Here is a 21,489-nt window from a genome sequence, read left to right as displayed (position 1 = left end):
TTTGCAGGAGCCATTGTTGTCTTGTGACAAGAAAATCATAAAACATAAGACCCTCATCATAAAATGTTTGAAATCATTGCTATTTATGAAATCAAAGTGGTGTAAATGATTTTAAACTGTATAGAACCGACATTAATTACAATATTACATTTCTGAGAATGTTTTCTACTAGAATGTTAAAAGATGGTGTCTTTTTATCAATTCTTTATTAATCTTGTCATTGACTTACACAGTTGTCTTATAAACACAAAGATATTTGGAAGAATGTTTGGAACCAAGCAGATCTAACAATCCATTAACTGCCACTGTAGGAATAATTATTATGATCGTAACATGAGGGTGAGAAAATTATGACTATTTTCATTTTTGGATGAACTATCCCTTAAACACACTACAGTTGTTTGGCTCATTTCTTGTAACCTCCACCCCCATCTCTTCCTGGAGCAAGCTTCAGGTGTTCTGTCATTGCTACATCCCATTCAGAGTCTCCACCTCTTCACAGCATCTGAGGCAAGATAATACATTTCTTTTTAAAATAAAATAAAACATTTGAGATAAATGACATGCACTTATTTTCTAAATATCTTTATGGTCTACAGCTAAAACAAAAAAAACAAAAAACAAAACACTTGGACCAAGATGAATGAATCATGAATGAAACATTAGGGGGGAAAAGGTAATCAACAAGCATTAGATTTTATTTTTATTGTACAAAAGGTGTTATGCTTTAATGTGATGCCCTTGAGAAACACTCACAGTGTAACTGTGAGAAAGTGAACAGGACATTTCTGATAAGACAGGAGGGCTGTGTTGTCCCCTGAATAATTAATTAAAGCGTACAAATAAAAATCACATCAATATAAGTAACTTTTAGCCTTCTAACGTTAGCTAATTTTAGCCATACTCAGTGAATTTCAGATGACAACGTGGGCATCATTTCTCTCAGTTCCTTCGTGTCAAACAAGTAAAACTCAAGCACGTTAATCAAATAATACAAAATGTACTTACCCCACAGTAGATTTTATGTAATTTATATTGACAAATCTCGCTCCAAGAGTCCTCTTCGAGTCCTCTCCTCCTCGTGGTTGTTGCCTGCTTGATGTACCAGAACTTCCGGAAGAAAGCGAGATCTCGCGAGATAATCTATCCTATCGCGGGATTTTGTGATATCATGAAATATATCAGTATGTTTTGTGTCTACACCTTTGCAGCACCGTTTTGGCAATTACATCCAATTCAGACCGAAATTGTGACCGGGTATATATCTGTTTTACATGTATATGCATAGATTCAATAAAAATAATAACAACAAATACATAAAACAGGTTGAAATAATGACTAAATTGCAGCATTGCTTTGCAATCACTTAACTACGCTGGGCTCTTTGTGATTATAATTTTTTTAAACAAGATAAAGTGAATATATTTACTTTGTATATAATTTTTTTTTTTTTTCCTGCTAGTCTTGCTTGGACATCTTTTCACAAACCATGACGAGACGTGTAAAAGACATCAGTGGACGTCTATTCACAACCCCTTTAAAACCTCTTAAAAACTACTTGGTGCACTTTAATTAAATATTGCAGTATTAATCAAGCACAGCTTTTGCATATTCCACAAGGATTTCACAGAGGGTCATGATGGACGTGTAACGCACGTGTAAATGACGTCACTAGGTGACATCCTCTGTTTTCTGGTTAATCATTGTTTTTTCATAAAATAAGCAGCATTGTATTGTGCGCGTGTGGCTTGAGTGTGCTCTTTGTTAACACGTGCCCTTTCCCTGTCCTCCGATAGAGGATAGAAAAAAAAGGAAGAAAAAAAAACTTCTTGCCGGAGGTTGCTGCTTCAGTCAGTGATGGCTCGAAATGATAAATTATGGTGAACCGAGAACTAAATATTTGAGTAGCCCCTTGTTAAGTCTGCTTGGTTTTGTTTTCCATGGGATAGTGTGCGCTTCGAGCATATAAAGGTAAACAAAATTTTCCCTGCTCTGTTAAACTAAATCTTAAGACTGTCGTGATTAAAGAGAAAAGTGAAAATGAATGAAAGTGTTTTTTGGTATACATTTAAGAACAGCTTTCAATACTGATTTTTGTTTAGAACAATGTAAATTGTTAATGTGCCTTTAAAAATCCAAGCGATTTACAAGTAAGTTGTGTCTGTGTTGTATCTGTGAGTGTGCTTTAACTGAGGTAAGAGTATGTATGTAAAAGGTAATTTACCACAGTTGTAAAGTGCTGGAAATTTTAATGTCCTTGGAAGAGCTTGAATTTTACTTGGAAGGTGTAAGAAACCTGGTGTACTATTCTGTAAAAATCCTTTAGATCCACATCTTCATTTGTATTTTGCCAGATTTGTTTAGTAAATCAGACTTGACAAGAGAGGTGTTCTGAGAAAAGCAATTCTGGAGGTCCTGTGATGTGTGAAATATATTCAGCAAGCTGCCAGTCAGAATGTCCTAAGGGTGGAGACTCAAGCTGCTAAGAGAAACACAGATAAAAGGAGGGATGGATGCTCTTGTCATATCTGACCATCACAGGTATCTGGTTAATGATCTTTAACAAACAAGATGGAGGAACTCTCTTATCTGTTCTTACTTTTGGGTGAGTATAAATGACACACATCAGATGCTGTTTAGATATTCTTTATGAAATAAGAAAGAATCAAATGCAACATAAACTTGTTCTACATCCCAGAAAGCAATGGAAATATTTTGTTTTTGTAACAGGTGTCTTTTCCATTCAGGGGAGTTCAGAAAACTTGGAAGGTAATGTCCCTTTAGTTAACATGCATTGAGTAACATTAACCAATACAGAACTTATAGTATTTATTAATATTTGATAATGTTGGTAATAAAATACAACTGCTTGTGGTTAGGTCATGTTAGTGTAGATCCATTAAAAATATTAACTTCAGATTTTAATGTAGTAGTAAATGGAATAGAGTGTTTTGGACTGGAATTGAATATTTTGACCCAAATGGACTGTATTGAACCTTCTCATGTTTGAGTCTTAAGCCTCTGTCTCTTTAAATGTAGAGAATCTGGCATTAAAAGGGACGGCTGTACAGTCATCCACATATGATTACATCTATGGAGCTTCAAACGCCCTCGACGGCATCAGATACGCTCCAGGTTTAGCTTCAAGCTGCTCCCACACAGATATCGAGCTCAACCCTTGGTGGAGGCTTGACCTGCTGGATTCTTACTACATTTACAAAGTGACCGTCACCAACAGAGCTGACTGCTGTCCGGAGCGAACTGCTGGAGTAGAGATCCGCATCGGAAACTCTCTGGAAAACAATGGCAACAACAATCCCAGGTGAAGTTATGAAAACAGTTATGAACGTGTCAGGAGAACTGGATTTGAGCAGGTCAGCTGATTGTGTCGTGGCTTCTCTCCTTCTCTCTGTAGATGTGGTGTCACTTCACTTGTCCCAGCAGGCAGTTCTGTCAGTTTCTCTTGTGGGGGAATGGAAGGTCGTTATGTGAACATGTACCTTCCTGGCATCCAGAAGTATCTCACACTGTGTGAGGTGGAAGTTTATGGAACAGGTAATTTGTGAAATTTCACGCTGAAAAAAATCGGTCCATCCATTGTTAATAGTGTAGAGGTGTATGAAGCACAGCTCACAAAGATATCACTTTTAAGCTTAGCATCTTTCTGTTGGTCGAATTTGCATGATCAACTTGAACATACAGTGAAATCTACGTGGGGAATTTTTTTGCCCTCATGGGAAACTCTGGATCACACAGATTCTTATTGGAAGTACAGATTAGTTTTTTTCGCGAGCAGCAGTGTTGCCAAATAATTTTCAGGGAAAGTTGCTAAAGGCAGGTTGATTTGTTGCTAAAAGTTGCTAAATGGCGTTATGATATCATTGGGTGATGATGTCATTACATGATGCAAAATTGCGTCACTGCGTAGAATATACAGTGATATTACTCAAATCTCAACAAAAATATGATTTGAAATAATCATTTTAAATATGTTTGGAAAAATATACAATTGTTAAACATATTTGTAAATGTAATATATATAATAACTTTTTTATAACTAGTTATTTTTATATTTAAATTCAACATTGAATTATTGAATAGTTACACATTTTTTAAAAATTACATGTAGTAAAACTATACATTCTGAACAGTTATAGTTGGAAACATTAATTCTACCAGAAAGACTCGGGAGATAGAAGGATGTACGAAGCATACATTTATTGACAGCTCAGCGAGCACAATTATACATTTCTTTGGCGGAAGGCGCCGTCCATGGTTCGTAATCCGAGGGTAGCGAATCTGCATTTCCTGCCTGAAGACGAAGGCAGGGGCGCAGCAGACCCCCAAAATTAGGTGGATTATGAGACCTCCAGACGGGGCCAGCCTTCCCCCCAAAAAAGGTAGATGAAGTATACCCACCAGTTGTGAATCCTAAGGTTCCTGGAAGATATAGAAAGAGAGTTAGCATGACCAGTATAATGACATTAGATTAAACTGCTTATTTAATCTAATGCAATAGGCCAGACACAGACAGCCACGGTAGGCAGACACGGACAGGCCTCAATAGACCAACAGAAAAATAGCCATGATAGGCAGACACAGACAGGCCTCGATAGACCAACAGAAATAGCCACGATAGGCCAGACACAGACAGCCACGATAGGCAGACACAGACAGGCCTCGATAGACCAACAGAAATAGCCACGATAGGCCAGACACGGACAGGCCTCGATAGGCAGACACGGACAGGCCTCGATAGGCCGTACAGAAATAGCCACGATAGGCAGACACAGACAGGCCTCGATAGACCAACAGAAATAGCCACGATAGGCCAGACACGGACAGGCCTCGATAGGCAGACACGGACAGGCCTCGATAGGCCGTACAGAAATAGCCACGATAGGCAGACACAGACAGGCCTCGATAGACCAACAGAAATAGCCTCGATAGGCAGACACGGACAGGCCTCGATAGGCCGACACAGACAGGCCTCGAAAGACCGTACAGAAATAGCCACAAAGGCCAGACATGTATAGGCCTTGATAGACCATACAGATATAGTAACACCACCACCAGTAATTGCATGAATTTACCTGATTAGTTACAGGAGAGCTTGCGGAGCTTCAATAATGGTTTTGAATCAGGTCTGATGTAGGATTCAAATGCTGAGGAAGACCATCTGCCCATGATCTTAACAGCTGATGTAGAGATCCCTCGTTCAGCTGCTGAAGTAGCTGCCCCAATTCTGAATGAATGGCCAGTAGATAGACTGCAGCTTTGAGAACAGTGGTTAAGTGAGTTCTAAACAGCCTTGGAAAGGGGGCTCCGTTAGGTAAAATAGAGCTGGTGCGTTTTAGAAGTTCTAGGTCGGATTTTAAGAAATTTCACCATGCAGAGAAGGGACAGAATTTATTATTGATTTTAGAATTGTTAAGGTGACACCAGACCTTGCACATCGGTTTTTGAGTGCTTGAGGAGTGTGAAGAATTTTTGGTCCGAATCATAGATCTGAAGGAATGCCGCGAGCAGGATCAGATTGATTAGTTTGAAGTGAATTCCCCTGGAAGCATAACCCGTAGAAGGCAGATAAAACACTGCCTAGAGAAGAATATTGAGGTACTTCGAAGGAAGGCCGTAGCAGATGGAAGTAATTAATTTTGCAATATGGGCAGGGTAATAGGCAGACATTGGTCTTTAATTTGTTGGAAGATTTAGCTAACCCCTTAAGTAGTAATAGAACTGAATAACCAAAAGGCTTGAAAATTAGGATTATAAAATTTAGCGTAGATTAGATGCTGGCAAGGAGTCTGCGAATAGAGAAATTGTAAGATTGCGATTTTTTTTTTTTTTTTTTTTTTTGGATTTAATTTTTTATTAAAACGAAAAAGGAGCAACGGTTGAAATTAGAATAGGAACGCAAAAATTGGAAGGAAAAACATTAGAAGCGGACCATGCAAACGTGTAGGCTTGATTGTAGAGGGAGCGACGCCTTAAAAATGTGATTTCCAGCTGACGTAAGCACTTCATTTAGTATTATGTCTGCTAACGGAGGGCAGACTGAAGAATCCGGGTTGCTGAGGGCACAGCTGTCTGAAAGTCTAAAAGTGTAAAGTGAAAGCAGCAACAGCCGAGTAAGAGTGAATGAACCAACACCAGTAGATGCGCGAAATAAACAAGCCTTGATTGTAACTTAACCCCTTAACTGTCACTCCCCAATTTTTTTTTTTTTATTATTTTTTTTTTTTTTAAGTAAGTTGACGTATCAAAAGTTAAGTTTAAAATACGCATAAATCGAATTGCCTTAAGCGTACTAGCACACATTGCTAATCTTGATGTAAACAATTAAACATTGTTTATCTCAGTAATCTTATCAATTCTGAACATTTCCACTCTGTAACGAATAATTTCTGATGACGTCAGTTTGACAGCATAAGCAGAATCTCCTTAACGCGCCCCTCCAGCCGTTAGTTAGCTATGAGTGATGGGCGGTCACACTGCACTTTTCTCTCCATTGACTTCTATTCATACGCATGCGAATGCGTCGGACCGGAAACGCAAGCTTATGCGAAAAATTTCGCATTCCGCTGCGTTCCAAAGTTCGAGTTTGGTGAACTCTGACCTGGGAATTTGCACAACGTGAGGATGTGGACCAGTAGAAGAGCGATACATTGCTGCATGACCTCTCTGTACAAAAATTCAAAAAGGAAGCGCTATATAACTTTAGCTGTTGCGCAGCGTCCTATTTTATAATACATTAAAATATTTATAAAATAAAAAGAAAAGCTGCATGGTTTGTGGTGTCGATGGGAACAGATGATACATTGGAATGACGACTTTTTTTTCTCTTTTTTTCCCCTCCTCCCTTTAGGGTGTATATTTATAGAGGGAGAGATACAGAGTAACGTTACAATATAACAAAATGCTTTCGACGCCGTCGCAAAAGACACAGTGCTAACAAAAACATATTAATCCATCTTGTGATAATTGAGGGGAAGCCGCTTTATCTTGCTCCCGCCCATATTCGCAGTGGCGTTCGAAATAATTTCGCATGTTTAAAGTCTAGTGTGAAAGCGCCTTGAGACGGAGACCAGGAGTGCAAACAAACCATGCCTGCTAATTAATATTCGGTTTAAACTGGAGATACGTCACTACGCTGAAATAAGGTCAGCAGCAACTCGTGTCACGTGGTGTTATATGCCTGCTGACTGAGCATTCAGCCGAATCTTACCTACGACTCAAAAGAAGGGTCCATATACACATCAGCTTGGTAGATCCAGTGTTCATAATTCGCTAGCCCAAGAGTAAGCCATGTAAAGATGAGGTGAGAGCAGCGGTTCCCTGCATCTGCAACCATAGAATCCCATTAGAGTATGAACTTTTCAGGAATAACGCAAATGAAAGACTGAATAAACAAATATTAAAGCATAGGATTAAAACAGCGAATCTCAAGTGTGCTAGACAGAGCCTTTTTTTTTTTTTGAAATGCAAAAAATCTTTGTCAGTATAAAAGATTGTAGCGTTTATGATGAGACTTAGTTATTCAGAAAATTGCATGCACTATGATCAACATCTTAATTATGCTGTGCAAGTCTGCTAGATAAGCACGAAACGCCCAGTGCTTTATTTGGACGTGTAAGTATAAATCCTTGCAGAGAATAAATTAATGCCCAGGCGCCGCAAGTGCATAGAACGAAATGATACTTATAATGCTGTAGACTTGTGAAGTGATGGAGGCGAGATGCCGAAGAGACCGGCGGCCTTAATTCTGTCTGCTGGTCTGGTCCGGAGAGACTTCATTCGTGCAGGTTCACGTGAGCGTACAGATGAATATTTGTTGATCGAGACCAAAGTCTTTTCAGGTGTTGAGACCCAAGCAGCACTGACGTGACATCTCAGAAAGCACCAGCGTTGCCAAGACAGTTTTTTTTTTTTTGTGGGTTTTTAATTCTGTCCTGGGTTTGAGGTGACCCCAATAGTGTCATATATAGCCCCTAGAATGTAAATTCTACCGATAAATCCCTTTTGAACGCGATTGGGCTAATTTTTTTTTTTTTTTAATAGTAGTAACTGGCGGTTTTGAGAACCTGGCAACCCTGGCCTGGAAGCACACGGAACTCCGCCAATGTTCACATCCTCTGCCGAGAAAAGCTTGTAAATCATCCAACACAAACGACTGCAGATAATCACCGCGACACGGAGCTAAGCCAACGATCCTGTGTGCATCTTAGAGGAACGTCAAACTCTAGATAGTTTGCGGGGCACGAACTTAATTAAGGCAAGTAGATGAATAAACACAATAGCTTGAGCAAGGACAATCGCGTCGGAATCTGCGGTTGTTGTCGCGTCGGCATCTGCGAACTCAAACATGTGTAAGTACGATCTTTTATACAGGAGCATAAAGACGTGATTGGATAATGATGAAGGTAATTAGTGACGAAGTGATTGAGTCTTCCTGGCAGAACTTAGGCTAAAGCTTCCATTTTGTTAGTATGCCACACAGAAAGGTCCATAAAAATTGGGCAAAATGTACTGTGTTAATATGAAAAAGATTTCTTTATTGATTTTTCACAAGCATTTTACTATTGCAGCTAGCAACTACTGATTCACATGTGATGTGTGTACTGCTAGACACCTCTCTCCAGGCTGAGGTACTGCTTGGTTGGCTTGCTGTTCAATGGTTTCTTATTTTCTGTGTGATTTAAAGGTAAAATACATGTCTTTTATAATTTGAGAAACTTTTCAAAAGTTGTTAAAAGTTGCCAAATACATTTTTAAAATAGCTGAATTTGTTGCTAGGTGCCTCAGTGAGGGGACAGAAGGAGAAGATGGGAGTTTTAGCTGTGTGTGTGGTTGGTCCTGGGTGTGTTTTTTTTTTTCTGGTTTTTATCTGTGAAGTGTGGTGATATCATCAGCTGTTGTAGAAGTGGTGGGAGGTGGTGGAGGAGGCAGAGGAGAGAACTTAATGTTTTGAAGAGATTACGTGTGTCTAGAGGACTGTTGATCTTGTTGTGGAAATATGACTTCAGTAGAAAAAGATGAAAGCAAAGACTGATACATACTCAGGTCTGACAGATCTTTTGTTTTGTGCCATTTTCTGGCTGCTCTGAGTTTGGTCCAGTGCTCATGAAGAACATCAGATAACCAGGGGTTAGAAGGGGCAGCCCGTGCTGGTCTGGAGGAGAGAGGACAAATATCATCTAGACAACAGTTTAAAGTAGAGCATAAAGTGTCAGTTGCTGCATTCACATCCGGAGATGAGAAATAGGAAGGTGAGGAAAGAGAGGAGGAAAGACGGGAGGTTGAAAGGAAGCATAGGTTTCATCTAAAAGTAACCAGTTTAGGGGTAGGTGGCACACAGGTAGCAAAATGTAGTTTAAATGTAATGAAGAAATGGTCAGAGATATGTAAGGGTTCTACTAAAATGTTGTCTGGAAAACAATTGTGTGTGTAAATTAATTCAAGTTGGTTGCCTGATTTGTGGATATAATTTGGGGAAGAGGGCGGTAAATGACCACAACCTGGAGTTTTATAGAAGCTATTACAGTAATGGCATGATATTCAAATGAGGTATAAATGCATAGGGGAGAGTGGGTTGAGCATTTCCACTTGTTATAAATGAACAGACCAGTGCCCCCACCCTGGCCAACCTGACGGGGGTGTGAGAGAAAGAGACATAGTTTGCTAGAGCAGATGGGGTTGCTGAGTCTTCTGGACAAATCCAGATCTCAGTCAAGCCCAAGATGCTGAGTGTGGATTATAAAGAAAAAGCAGAAATGAAGTCTGCTTTGTTTACAGCTACTGACAATTCCAGAGACCCACAGAGAAAGAAAGGTGTGCAGTAGAGGATGTAGAGATAGGATGCAGGTTAGCAAGATTGTGTTGTGTCTGTGTGTGACATTAGAGAGTTGTCGAGAGACAACCGGAATGTTATGGAGACACATCACAGAGAAAGAGAGGACAGGAAAGCAGAGTGTGTAAAGTGTGCTGACGGTTTCGTTGCTCTGTGAAGTCACCCAGGTAAAGTTGCAGGCCTTTACACTGGTTGGTCTTCACACAAGAAGGCTGGACACGAGGCCTGAACGCTTCCACCAATGCTTCAGCATCAGCGCACAGACATCAAATAAATACACAGTCTAAGACACTAAAGTGAAAAAAGCTGTGGCCGCCTCTAATTATCACAGCCAATAGTCTATAGCAGGGCACTTCCTCAAATCAAAACTACAGTTCGCACTTTAGTGCAGGAAGGCAGCAATGCAAAAAACACTTCTTATTAGCCAATAGCAATTATTATAATTACCAGTAAGTGCAAATACAAACTACAGTGAAAATAAAAAGTAGAAATGGGTAGATAACTAAATGTTCCTTCCTAGCTGCAAATAATAATTATTAGACAAGCGATCCAATGCCCCACCTTTCTGAAACACATCGATTTTTACAAAACTCATTGGTCTGAAAAGCGAGGTGTACACTGATTGGCCAGCTATCCAGTCCGTTGTGATTGGCCGAATACCTCAAGCGTTTAACTGAAATGTTACGCCCCTTAGCATACTGTGATGCTGTGTCTCGGCATGATGAGACAAAACCACTAAAACCCATTACAAACTAGGCATTTGTTGCATCCAGTGGGGACATAATTACTGATTTTAATGAGTTATGTATTCTTTACGGATTGTGTTGCATATTGCGCTGCATAAACATAAAACCCATGTCTGCATTTGCAATCGGACAAATGACAAAAGACAAGCATTACTGTACACTGCTCAAAACTCGCGTTTGAATCATCAGTGGCAAATGATTTAAATATGTAAACATACTTACAGACTGGGAGTCAGAAGCACCAGACTGTCCTTGAAAAGTTGGAATTGCCTCATTTTATAGAAACAGACATTGTAGTCTTCTCTCCCAGGATCAGGAAACAGTCCTCCGTAAAATGTGCTGCACACATCTGAATATTTGGGTTGAACTGTTCTGTCGTAAAACAACTTAACCACTGATTTCTAGTTGTGTCCTCTTTTGGAAGACCAAACAAAGTAGTTTCGCTTTCACAATGAACAAACATCATCTCCACAACATGGCAGCGACAGCAAAGGAAAGAATGTTATGCTTTCTCTTTTTTGCGTGAACATTTTGGTTGTGTTATGCAAATTTTCCCACACCGTGAAGTAGAGATGTGGGGGCGTGTTTAAACAAGGCATTTTTGGAGGTAGTGGTTGACTTTTATAAAGATTATCTCTTTGGATTTGAGACTTTAGTCTTTGCATCTTTACAGATCTTCTTTAGACACCAACAGGGGTGGGACTACGTGGTGGCCACCCCAGGTGCCCCCCCATAAGATGTCTTGTGATTGGTTAATTTTATGGCCAAGCATTTCATGGACTCTACTGAAGTTCGCGATTCAAAGAAGTCCAGCGTCGTCAGAGAAACAACGCTCGTTGCGGACTTGGACTTTTACTTTATCAAGTGTGGGAAGTCGAGACACTAGTGATTGGAAGTTCGGATCATTATACCAAATCGTACTTTTGAATCGCGTTCAGCAAAATGAACGAATCATTTTTCGAGTCATTTCGTTCATTTTAAAAATTAATTAAAATGAAATGTTGATCACACTAAACAATACAAAATTAAAATACTATAAAGATACAGAAAAGATTAATTCTTCACCTGGGTCTTCAGTCTGTGAATAACTCACCTCTTGTCTGACAAGTCTTCGGGTTCAAGTCATTCCTTAATCACATGACAGCCACATACGCTATTTCTGACATTTCTGTCACTGTGTTTTTGTTACTGTTTGTTGAGGATCTGTGGTGTGTTATTATTTCATAAATAAATAAAACCTTGTTATAAATAAAATATTGATTAATTTGTCTTTTTGACTGTCTATAAGTAAATAAAAAAGTAAATAATAATCCACGTATTTATAGCCTAGTTTAATTTTTTATCCAGTTTTGAGTTTGCTGGTATAATAATTGCTTTTCCTAGGCAGACTTGACAAATTGGTCTAATATATGTATAAGGTGCTTGCTCAAAAAGGACATAATGACATAAATTAAAAGCAAATAACATTTTGAATCCTAAACAAGTAACACTACAGTTATATAGTATAAAACTGAAGGGTGAACTCAAAAGACATTAATCATACAACAAGGTAATTTTTGAAGATTAGAATCCACTGTAAAAAAAAATAAAAATGATGATGCCGTAATAGAGAGGACTCGTTCTTCCCTAGTCACATTAAAGATTCGTTCAAAATGAAAGAATCGTTCAAGAACGACACATCACAAGACACCAAACAAAGAGCTTGTAGGTAACCTTTCATGTATGGTTTAATATGTTTGTATGGTTTTCTCAGATCAATGTTTTTCCCCCGTCAGGCTCTGCTCGAGTTGGTCGTGGTTGATTTCAATCAAATGTTCAATCAACGTTTAATAAAACACAATAAAAGTAAAATATACTTGGCGCTATCAAAATGCTGTTTTATAACAAAGTTCGGGAGGAACAGTCGCAGTTCATTAACCTGATTAACACAAGTGGAGACCAATCAGTAATCAACTCATGACAAGGTATAAATAACAGCAGAACCTATCTCTGTTCATTGACAGTTTCAGCATCCCTCCTCCACCCCATTTCTCCTCACTTATAGATCCATCTACTCTTACCACAACCGGGGGAGTACTCTGGGTTCGGGCCACATCCCGAGCTCGGAGCCCTCCACCCGGACAGCACGCCAAATACGCATAAACTTACGGTATTAATATACGTAGATGTGAACTCGTGAACAATATACAGTCATGGTGATTTGCATATTTTGTATCAGTTTATTTTGTGACAGTGACCACATAGCAAGATTGCACCAAATGACAATATGCACAGAATGTTCCAAAATAATAATTGTCTGGTGACACGTTACTAATGCATGAGAGTAAGTCAGTTAGATAGTCAGTTAAATTGTCAGGCCTAACTTAGTCATTTACACATGAAATGACATGGATGCATTCTGTGCATTTCATTCACAATTTGATTTTTTTTTTTTTTTTTTTTTTTTTGAGATTGAGAATAACAGACACGCATAACTGTTTATTTTGAAGGCAGGGAAGAGAGCAGTGCCAAGCAATGAAAAAAAGTTTATTTCAAAGATTTTTTTTTTTTTTTTTTTTACATTTATTCTCAAATTTAACTTAATGGATATATACAGGAATGACAAAAAAAATAAATTAATCAAAAATGTGCTTTATTATGGCATTTGTTTACAAGTTACTTTATTCAAGTAAAAAAAAAAAAATCAATAGGATTTATGTAATATACTGTTTTTTTGTTTGTTTTTTTGCTCACTGGCGGCCACCCCACCCCAGCATGGCCCCTCCACTGAAAATGCTCTAGACACGCCCCTGGGCACCAAGAGCTTGAAACACTCCAAAGAGAAAGAAAAATTGAAATCTCATCATATGACCCCTTTAAGCAAAACACTCATGTGCTGCCACCCATCTCTTTTGTTGACTAATTGCTTCTCATCCTAAATTTTAATGAATTCATCCTAAATTAAAAATTGAATTAAACATTTAATTTCATTTAACATCTTATTGACTGAAAAAAAAAATTTATATATATATTTTTTAATAAATATATATATATATTTTACTTATACAATTCAACAAAAAAGGTTAAAATGTAGCAAAAATCAGTGACGTGACATACAGCTAAGTATGGTGACCCATACTCAGAATCCGTGCTCTGCATTTAACCCAAACAAAGTGCACACACACAGCAGTGAACACACACAAACACACTGTGAACACACACCCGGATCAGTGGGCAGTCATTTATGAGCAGTTGGGGGTTCAGTGCATTGCTCAAGGGCACCTCAGTCATGGAATTGCAACCCTGAGACTCAAACCCACAACCCTAGGGTTAGGAGTCAAACTCTCTAACCAATAGGCCACAAAAAGTTTATGAATCCCTGATTTATATGTTCAATTAGTAAGATATAGTAAAACTGAGTAACATATATGATGTTTCTCCGACAGTCAAGAAGCAGGTGATCCGAGTGCAGGTGAAAGCTGCTGAGAATGTGGATGAAGCTGAACTGAAGGAGCTTGTCTTAAAAAAGGTGGATTTTATAATACTCATCTGACTAAAATTAATTGTTGAAGTTTGTGCTATACGCTCCCATGTCTGCTTCTTGTCCCTTGCTGTGACACCCGCCCCGAATTTTCCTTTAAGAATGGCCTTGTGTTCATCCACTAACTGGGCTAACAGTAAACACTGTTCCTCTGTCCAGTTTGGTTTTCTCGCCCTTCTTGGTTTTGATTCCATGTTTGATACATTAAAACCAACATTCAAACCGCCACTTAAAAAGGACAGCAATCACTGTAATTAGAAAGAGTGGAACAATTTTTATCATTCTAAGCCAATCAAATACCTTATAGGAAATTAAAAGCATGGTAAATAAAAAAAAAATTATTTATATACACACATATAATGTGTGTTTGTGTGTGTGAGAGAGAGAGAGAGAGAACGGTCAAATAGGATAAATTACGCATGTAAATTCAAAGTGAGAATTAGAATAGACCCTATACTTAAAATCACTCTTTTTTTCCTTCTTGGACAACCAACAAATCACAGTCTGAAAAAGATTGTGTCATACATAGCAACGGGGTCAATCCCACCTGCTCACTAAGATAAAAGTCTTAGTCTTTTCCCTACTCAGAGTTGCTTTCAGATCGGTCCTAAATCGCTCTTAAGCTAAGACTCCTACGTAAAAGTTTTTAAGTTAAATTAAGAGTTTTCTGAGAGGATTCTTAGAATCTTTATGAATACGGGCCCAGGTCAGTTAAGACATCAGTCTAAAAATAAGATTTAAGAAAATCAAATCAGATTCCCCCACCGGTGTGAACAAAAACCACCTCAGTCAGTCTTTATGTAAAGACAAAACACAACGCTTTGTGTTTGGAGTTTTGACTAATTGTGATCTTTCTGTAAGGTTTGTAAAGTAAGATGTTAATTTTGAGCTGAAATGCCTCAAACTTGTCTGTGTGGGATCTATCCACTGAGTAACTGAAGACTGTTTCTGTGTTTAGTTAAATCAGACGCTGAGCGATCAGAAAGTACTGACATGGAGGACACAACCCAACGGGAAAGTCTTCCAGAAGAACAGGACTGTACTGAAACAATCTCCTGTTTGTTCTTCTTTGAAGTGAAATTTAGTTCATCTAATGAAATTCATTCTTAGTTACAGATATCTGAATTATTACATTAGATTATTGCATTAGACTAACAATTTATAGTAATTTCTCAAATTTCTCATTGATTAATTTAGATGAAAGGTATCTACACCTAAATAGGAGCGAAAAAAATGGCAGGATTTTTTAGCATTGTAGTTAAACTGCTACATTTGCCTTCTTTAAGAATACATAAATGCCTTTGGGAGGATTAAAAAATAAATAAAATCTTCTCACAAGCAAAAAGTACCAACCTATTAAACACTTTTCAGCACTTAAAGGGATAATGACATGAGAAATCAAATTTGTTTGTACCATTAAAGGGTCATGAACTGGTTTTAATGTTGTCTGATGTCTACTCTACATACAAAATCATCCAAATCAATAAGAAATAGTCTATTTTCTACCCTGTTTTTCAGACCAGCTCAAGAAATGCTCTGTTTTTATATGCGTGCTGTATTGAAGACGTGGAAGTAAACGCCCACACCTGTTATTGGATAACAGTTTTGCAGAGTAAACTACCTTTCTGTGTGTCTGTTTGACAAGCTACGTCCTTCATAGTTGGAGCCTTCTGTGACTTTGGACGTCCACTTCTTCAGTACATATCAAGCGATCTCTAACAAAGCATGTGCTGGTCCATTCCTGTCAGATGCAATATAGACGGCACAACATTGCTTTTTAATATGGCTGGGTATCATGTTCGATACTTTTTAGGCACTGACCGAATTGCCTCAGTACTATTGAGTATTGAAAACACCTCTTTTAATTCTGTACCAAATTTCGATACCTAAGGAGTTCATCTCATCAACGTCAGTGAGAATGTGCATTTGTAGCATTTTGATTTTAAAAAAATGTTATAAATCATATCAAGCTAATCGTTACAGCAACTTTTCAGACCCCTTCAGCATTTTTTTTTAAAGTGCCTAGCAACAAATCTAGTGTCTTCTTGCATAAACCTTGTCTAGTTTGCATCTCATCTGTTCATTGATTGACTGAGAGGAGCAGAACTTTCAGTTAAAATACAATATGTTGCTTCTCACCTGAATGATCAGTTTACATGTAGAAATATCTGAAATCACAGCACAGTTACTCTCTTTATCTTGTGTGAGTTTGTTAAACAATGTTTGACAGCTTGGAAGTGACTCCCAACTGAAAAATTTAACTGGCCAAAGCTCAAGAAAGCAATTTCACAGTGACTAGTTCAAAACACAACTATTTTAGGACTGATTTTCTGTTTTCTAGTTCCTGTTTTTCTCTGTTGTATTTTTTTCTGAATTACATTTGAATGGTTTTATGACATTTTAATTCTCGAAAAGGATGTCCATTCAACTGAATTAATAAATCTTAAATGTCAAAATTTAATAAAATGTTAACAATAATAGTGGCATCTTTATATATTTGTATACATTTTTTCGTATATTTATTTATTTTTCAAATATTCTGTTTTGTCTAATTTAATTCTTTGGGATTTTGTGTTAATGTAATTTAGTACAGTTTATTAACAAATATTATTGTAATCAGATGAATGCACAACATTTTAACAATTTAATTCCTATTTTAAAATGTAATCAAATAAAATTTGAACAGTTCCTTTAATTTATGGCAATCAAAGAGCTTCACAACAAAGGCTTATGGTTTAAATTAAAACATGATCTAAAAATGTGTATATTGTATGATAGTCCTAAAAAACATACTTTTTCAATAAAGTATTATAATCATTAGTTTCAGAAGAGTATTTTGTTGTACAATAGTAGTATAATATTTACAATACTATTCCTGTCAGTTTCTTCCAGTTAAACTTATATTTTATTTGGTGGTTTGTAGTGAATATCTTTGAGTTTCTGTGTATGTCTGATGATAGTTTTCTCAAATGAAATGGTGAAATGCTCGTGAAGTGACTCTCAGATGAAGTTCATCATGTAGTGAGACACAGTCGAGCTCCCTGATGGCAGCAGACTGAATAAGCTGTGTGATGGGTGTGTGGGATCATCTGCCATGCAGAGTACTTTGTGAGTGAGTCTTGAAAAAACATGAAACATACATGGAAGAGAAACAATGTAAAGATTGAAGGTAGTGTTCGACTAAGTTAAATAAAACGAAAAATAGTCAAGCATCTTGCATGGATCTAAAACAAAAAAGTATCAGACACGCTCTGTCACGTTCGGTGATACAGGAAACAAGGAGAGATCCAAGTGCAGGTATGATGTTTATTTAAGGGCAAATCCAAAGGGGTAAACAGTCCCGGCAGGGTCAAAACCAGAATATCCAAACAACATGAAAACAGATAAGAACACATGGCAAGGGCAAGACTACGGATAGCATGAAGGTCACAAAACGCTGAATTTTGGTAGTTCCTAGGATAGCAAAGTCCACTAAAGGAGGTAGAGCTTTTTCACATTTGGCTCCATAACTCTGGAATAGCCTTCCTTATAATGTTCGGGGTTCAGACACACTCCCTCTGTTTAAATCTAGATTAAAAACGCATCTCTTTCGCCAAGCATTCAAATAATGTATCTCTTTAATTGTGAGTGTAGTTGCATCTGATCAAATGCACATTCTTATTCTTTAGCTTGGGTTAAACTAATTATTTTACTTTGTTGGAACAGCACCTACGCTAATGATGTCTCTATATGTTTCTCTGTTTCTGCTGGGATCTTCATCCCGTGGTAACTAGGATTTACACAAGCTCCAGTCTGGATCCAGAAACACCTGAGAAGAGATGATGCTGACCCTCAGAGGACCTCAGATGATGCTAACCCTGAATCAACAACAGAACTAACAACTATTGCTACAAGTGTGAATTCATCATATAATAATTGCTGTTAATAATGTTCATCGTCTGGCTGACTATGTCTTGTATTAATTTGACTTGACTGAGTCAAGTCACCGGGGATCTTCATGAGCAGAGTCAAGTCAGCACCGATCTTCTGGAATCCAGTAGAAACACCATTGGATTACCAGAGTTTCGTCCTCCCGTTGGTCTGGCCACACGGATGTGGTGGTCTTCTGCTCCGTCCTGGGGGGCTTCCACCCTGACCACACTGTTGTGGTGGTCTTCTGCTCCGCCCTGGGGGACTCCGGCATCGATCACAGGGACGTGGTGGTCTTCTCCTCCGCCCTGGGGGACTCCGGCATCTACCACAAGGACGTGGTGGTCTTCTGCTCCGCCCTGGGGGGCTTCAGCCCTAACCACATGGTTGTGGTGGTCTTCTGCTCCGCCCTGGGGGACTCCGGCATCGACCACAAGGACATGGTGGTTTTCTGCTCTGCCCTGGGAGGCTTCCGCTCTGACCACACGGTTGTGGTGGTCTTCTGCTCCGCCCTGGGGGGCTTCTGCCTTGACCACATGGTTGTGGTGGTCCTCTGCTCCGCCCTGGTGCGCATTACGTGATGTCCTTCATGGACTTATGTTTTTGTTTTCTTTTGTTTTTTCTGTCTGTTTCCTTCTTTGGACCTGGCCCTCCATCCCTCCCCCTGATCCTCCGCTGGTCCACCACCCTCCTGGACTCCTTGTTTTGTGTTAGACTTCTCTTGTCTCTGTCTTCCCATTTTATCTGGTTGTCTTGTCTCTGTCTCCCCATTCTACCTGGTTGGTTTGTCTCTGTTTCTCCATTTTACCTGGTTGTTTTGTCTCTGTTTCCCCATTCTACCTGGTTGGTTTGTCTCTGTTTCTCCATTTTACCTGGTTGTTTTGTCTCTGTTTCCCCATTCTTCGTGGTTCTCCAGTCTCTGTGTATCATGTTTCCCCCTAGTCTTCCGCCGCTCCACCTCCCTCCTAGTTTCTTTATCTGTTGGTTTTCCCTTCAGGTGGAGCATCTGGCAGCTGCTCCATGGAGGAGGGGGTAATGTCATGCTGTCAGTCTCTGTTTTCCTGGGTGTCCACTAGTGAGCTCACTTCTCCTTAGGCACTTCACCATAGGCACTATAATTCCTCTAGTCTGGTCCTGTCTTCACAGTAATTGCACTCCAATTAATTGCACCAGGTGCAGGCAATCTATTGTCATTAGTCTCCTTATAAATACCTGTCTTTCCCTGTTGTTTGTATGGAGTCGTTACCCTTCGTGTTACCTATGTTCTCGTCTCCCTTACACTTACACTTGCTATCTCGTCCTCTGAGTTCCCGTTCCGTTTCATCCGTTCCCTCTTTTGTTTTGTTTGTCACTTTGGACTGTTTGTTTTGGATTACCCTTTTTGTTTAATAAACGTACCTGCAATTGGATCTCTCCCTTTCCTTGTGTTTTCCTGATGCACGAACGTCACAATAGCACGCTATGATTGGGACAGGATTTTTCTTATTCCCGATGTTGAGTCTGCCTGGAAATACTTTTACGATGGATTCCTATCAATCATCAACAGGCATGCACCTTTTAAAAAATAAAGGTGTTAAAGGTAGGTATAATCCCTGGTTTTCTGAAGCCCTTTCTGTCCAAATTAGTGAGCGGAATGTTGCTTGGGCAAAAGCTAGACAATCTGATGTTGGCTCCGATTGGATCCGTTTTAGGCAGCTCCGGAATAAATGCACGGTCGCTATTAGAAAAGCAAAGTCTGATTATTTTATTAAAAATACTACTATTAACTCACATAATCCCAAGAAATGTTGGCAGAATATAAAACTGATATCAGGTAGTAAAAATAAGTCTAGCTTTCCTTCATGTTTAAAAATGGATTCCATTAACATATCATATAAGGAACAAATGCTCAATTGCTTTAATAAGCATTTTGTTGCCTCTGGGTTTCTATTTGAATCACAAAATTTTACAGGCTCTGACTCTGATTTTATTAATGCAGAAAGTCATCTAGAAAAGGAAGAGTTTAGATTTAAACAAATTAAGAGCACTGACGTTTATAAAGCACTCTGTTTGCTTGACATAAACAAATCCTCTGGTCCTGATTGTGTGGAGCCTGTGTATCTGAAACTAGCAGCAGATTATATTATATCTGCTTTAACTTATATTTTTTTATCTTTCTTTAAATACTGGTGTTATCCCAGAAATTTGGAAATCAGCATTTGTTGTTCCTTTATTAAAAGGGGGGGATCCCACTATAATGAATAATTACAGACCAATTTCAAAGCTCTACGTTTTTTATTGATTTATCAAAGGCTTTCGATACAGTGGATCACGGAATATTGCTGCACAGATTGAAGGTTGTTGGTTTATCAAGTCACGTTATTCCTTGGTTTAAAAACTATCTCAGTGGAAGAACCCAGTGTGTTCAAACCGAAGGTAAACAATCTGATTCATTAGAGATCTCCAAAGGTGTTCCCCAAGGATCGGTGCTGGGACCCCTTTTATTCACCATTTATATAAATAGCCTTGATTATGACATTCAGGATGCCAACTTTCATTTTTATGCCGATGATTCTGTCGTGTATAGCAGCGCTTCCTCTGGACAGCAAGCCTTGTCTAAGCTTCAGTCAGCCTTTAACATCATTCAGTTAAGGCTTCACAGTTTAAAACTTGTTCTGAATACTGATAAAAGAAGATCAAGCCCTTTTTTTCAGAACATGCTGCACAACTCCTTGTTCAAGCTCTTGTTCTGTCCAAGCTGGACTATTACAATGCCCTCTTGGCAGGTCTTCCAGCCAATTCTATCAAACCTTTACAATTAATTCAGAACGCGGCAGCAAGATTAATTTTTAATGAGCCTAAAAGAATACACGTCACACCTCTGTTTATCAATTTGCACTGGCTTCCAATAGCTGCTCGCATAAAATTCAAGGCATTGATGTTTGCCTACAAAACTACCACTGGCTCTGCACCCATTTAGCTAAATTCGTTACTTCAGACTTATGTGCCCTCTAGAAGCTTGCGTTCTGCAAGTGAACGTCGCTTGATTGTGCCATCCCAAAGAAGCACAAAGTCACTTTTACAGACTTTTAAATTAAATGTTCCCTTCTGGTGGAATGAACTGCCCAACTCAATCCGAGCAGCTGAGTCCATTAGCCATCTTCAAGAATCGGCTTAAAACACATCTCTTCCATCTTTATTTGACCCTCTAACTTTAACACTCACTATTCTAATTATATTCTTTAAAACAGTGCTTTAAATGGGCCGGTACGCACCGGTACTCAATACCGGCACTTCCAAATATAGTTCTTGAGCATACCTCCACCTCTCCGTGCACCCAGAACATGCTTTTAGCGTACCGGTACGCTCATTTGGACATCTGCTTTAATAGAGGTTTTAATCCTTTGCCTGCGCTGCCGCTTTTCAGAACGCCCTTCACAATGCACACTTCCTAATTCTTCCTAGTATGGAGTATGGAGCGTGAA

At 38.8% G+C, this 21,489-nt stretch overlaps 1 protein-coding gene across 1 annotated transcript; it reads left to right on the top strand.

Annotated features, from left to right (window-relative positions):
* Positions 1 to 333: 333 nt before the first annotated feature.
* LOC113096292 (fucolectin-4-like) lies at positions 334 to 3,566 on the top strand. Its single transcript, XM_026261655.1, has 4 exons — positions 334 to 339; positions 2,748 to 2,769; positions 3,040 to 3,322; positions 3,416 to 3,566. Exons 1-4 carry the CDS (start codon positions 334 to 336, stop codon positions 3,564 to 3,566), a joined length of 462 nt encoding a protein of 153 aa, XP_026117440.1.
* Positions 3,567 to 21,489: the final 17,923 nt, after the last annotated feature.

Source organism: Carassius auratus, unplaced genomic scaffold, assembly GCF_003368295.1.
Source record: "Carassius auratus strain Wakin unplaced genomic scaffold, ASM336829v1 scaf_tig00215906, whole genome shotgun sequence".
Taxonomy (NCBI): Eukaryota; Metazoa; Chordata; class Actinopteri; order Cypriniformes; family Cyprinidae; genus Carassius; species Carassius auratus.
Note: the sequence above shows the minus strand (reverse complement) of the source record. Positions and strands in the feature narration are given on the sequence as shown.

Excerpts from the sequence above, each read along its gene's own strand:
- LOC113096292 (XM_026261655.1), top strand. Across the intron at positions 2,770-3,039 it reads GAGTTCAGAAAACTTGGAAG|AGAATCTGGCATTAAAAGGG; the intron begins GTAATGTCCCTT and ends CTTTAAATGTAG. Across the intron at positions 3,323-3,415 it reads AATGGCAACAACAATCCCAG|ATGTGGTGTCACTTCACTTG; the intron begins GTGAAGTTATGA and ends TTCTCTCTGTAG.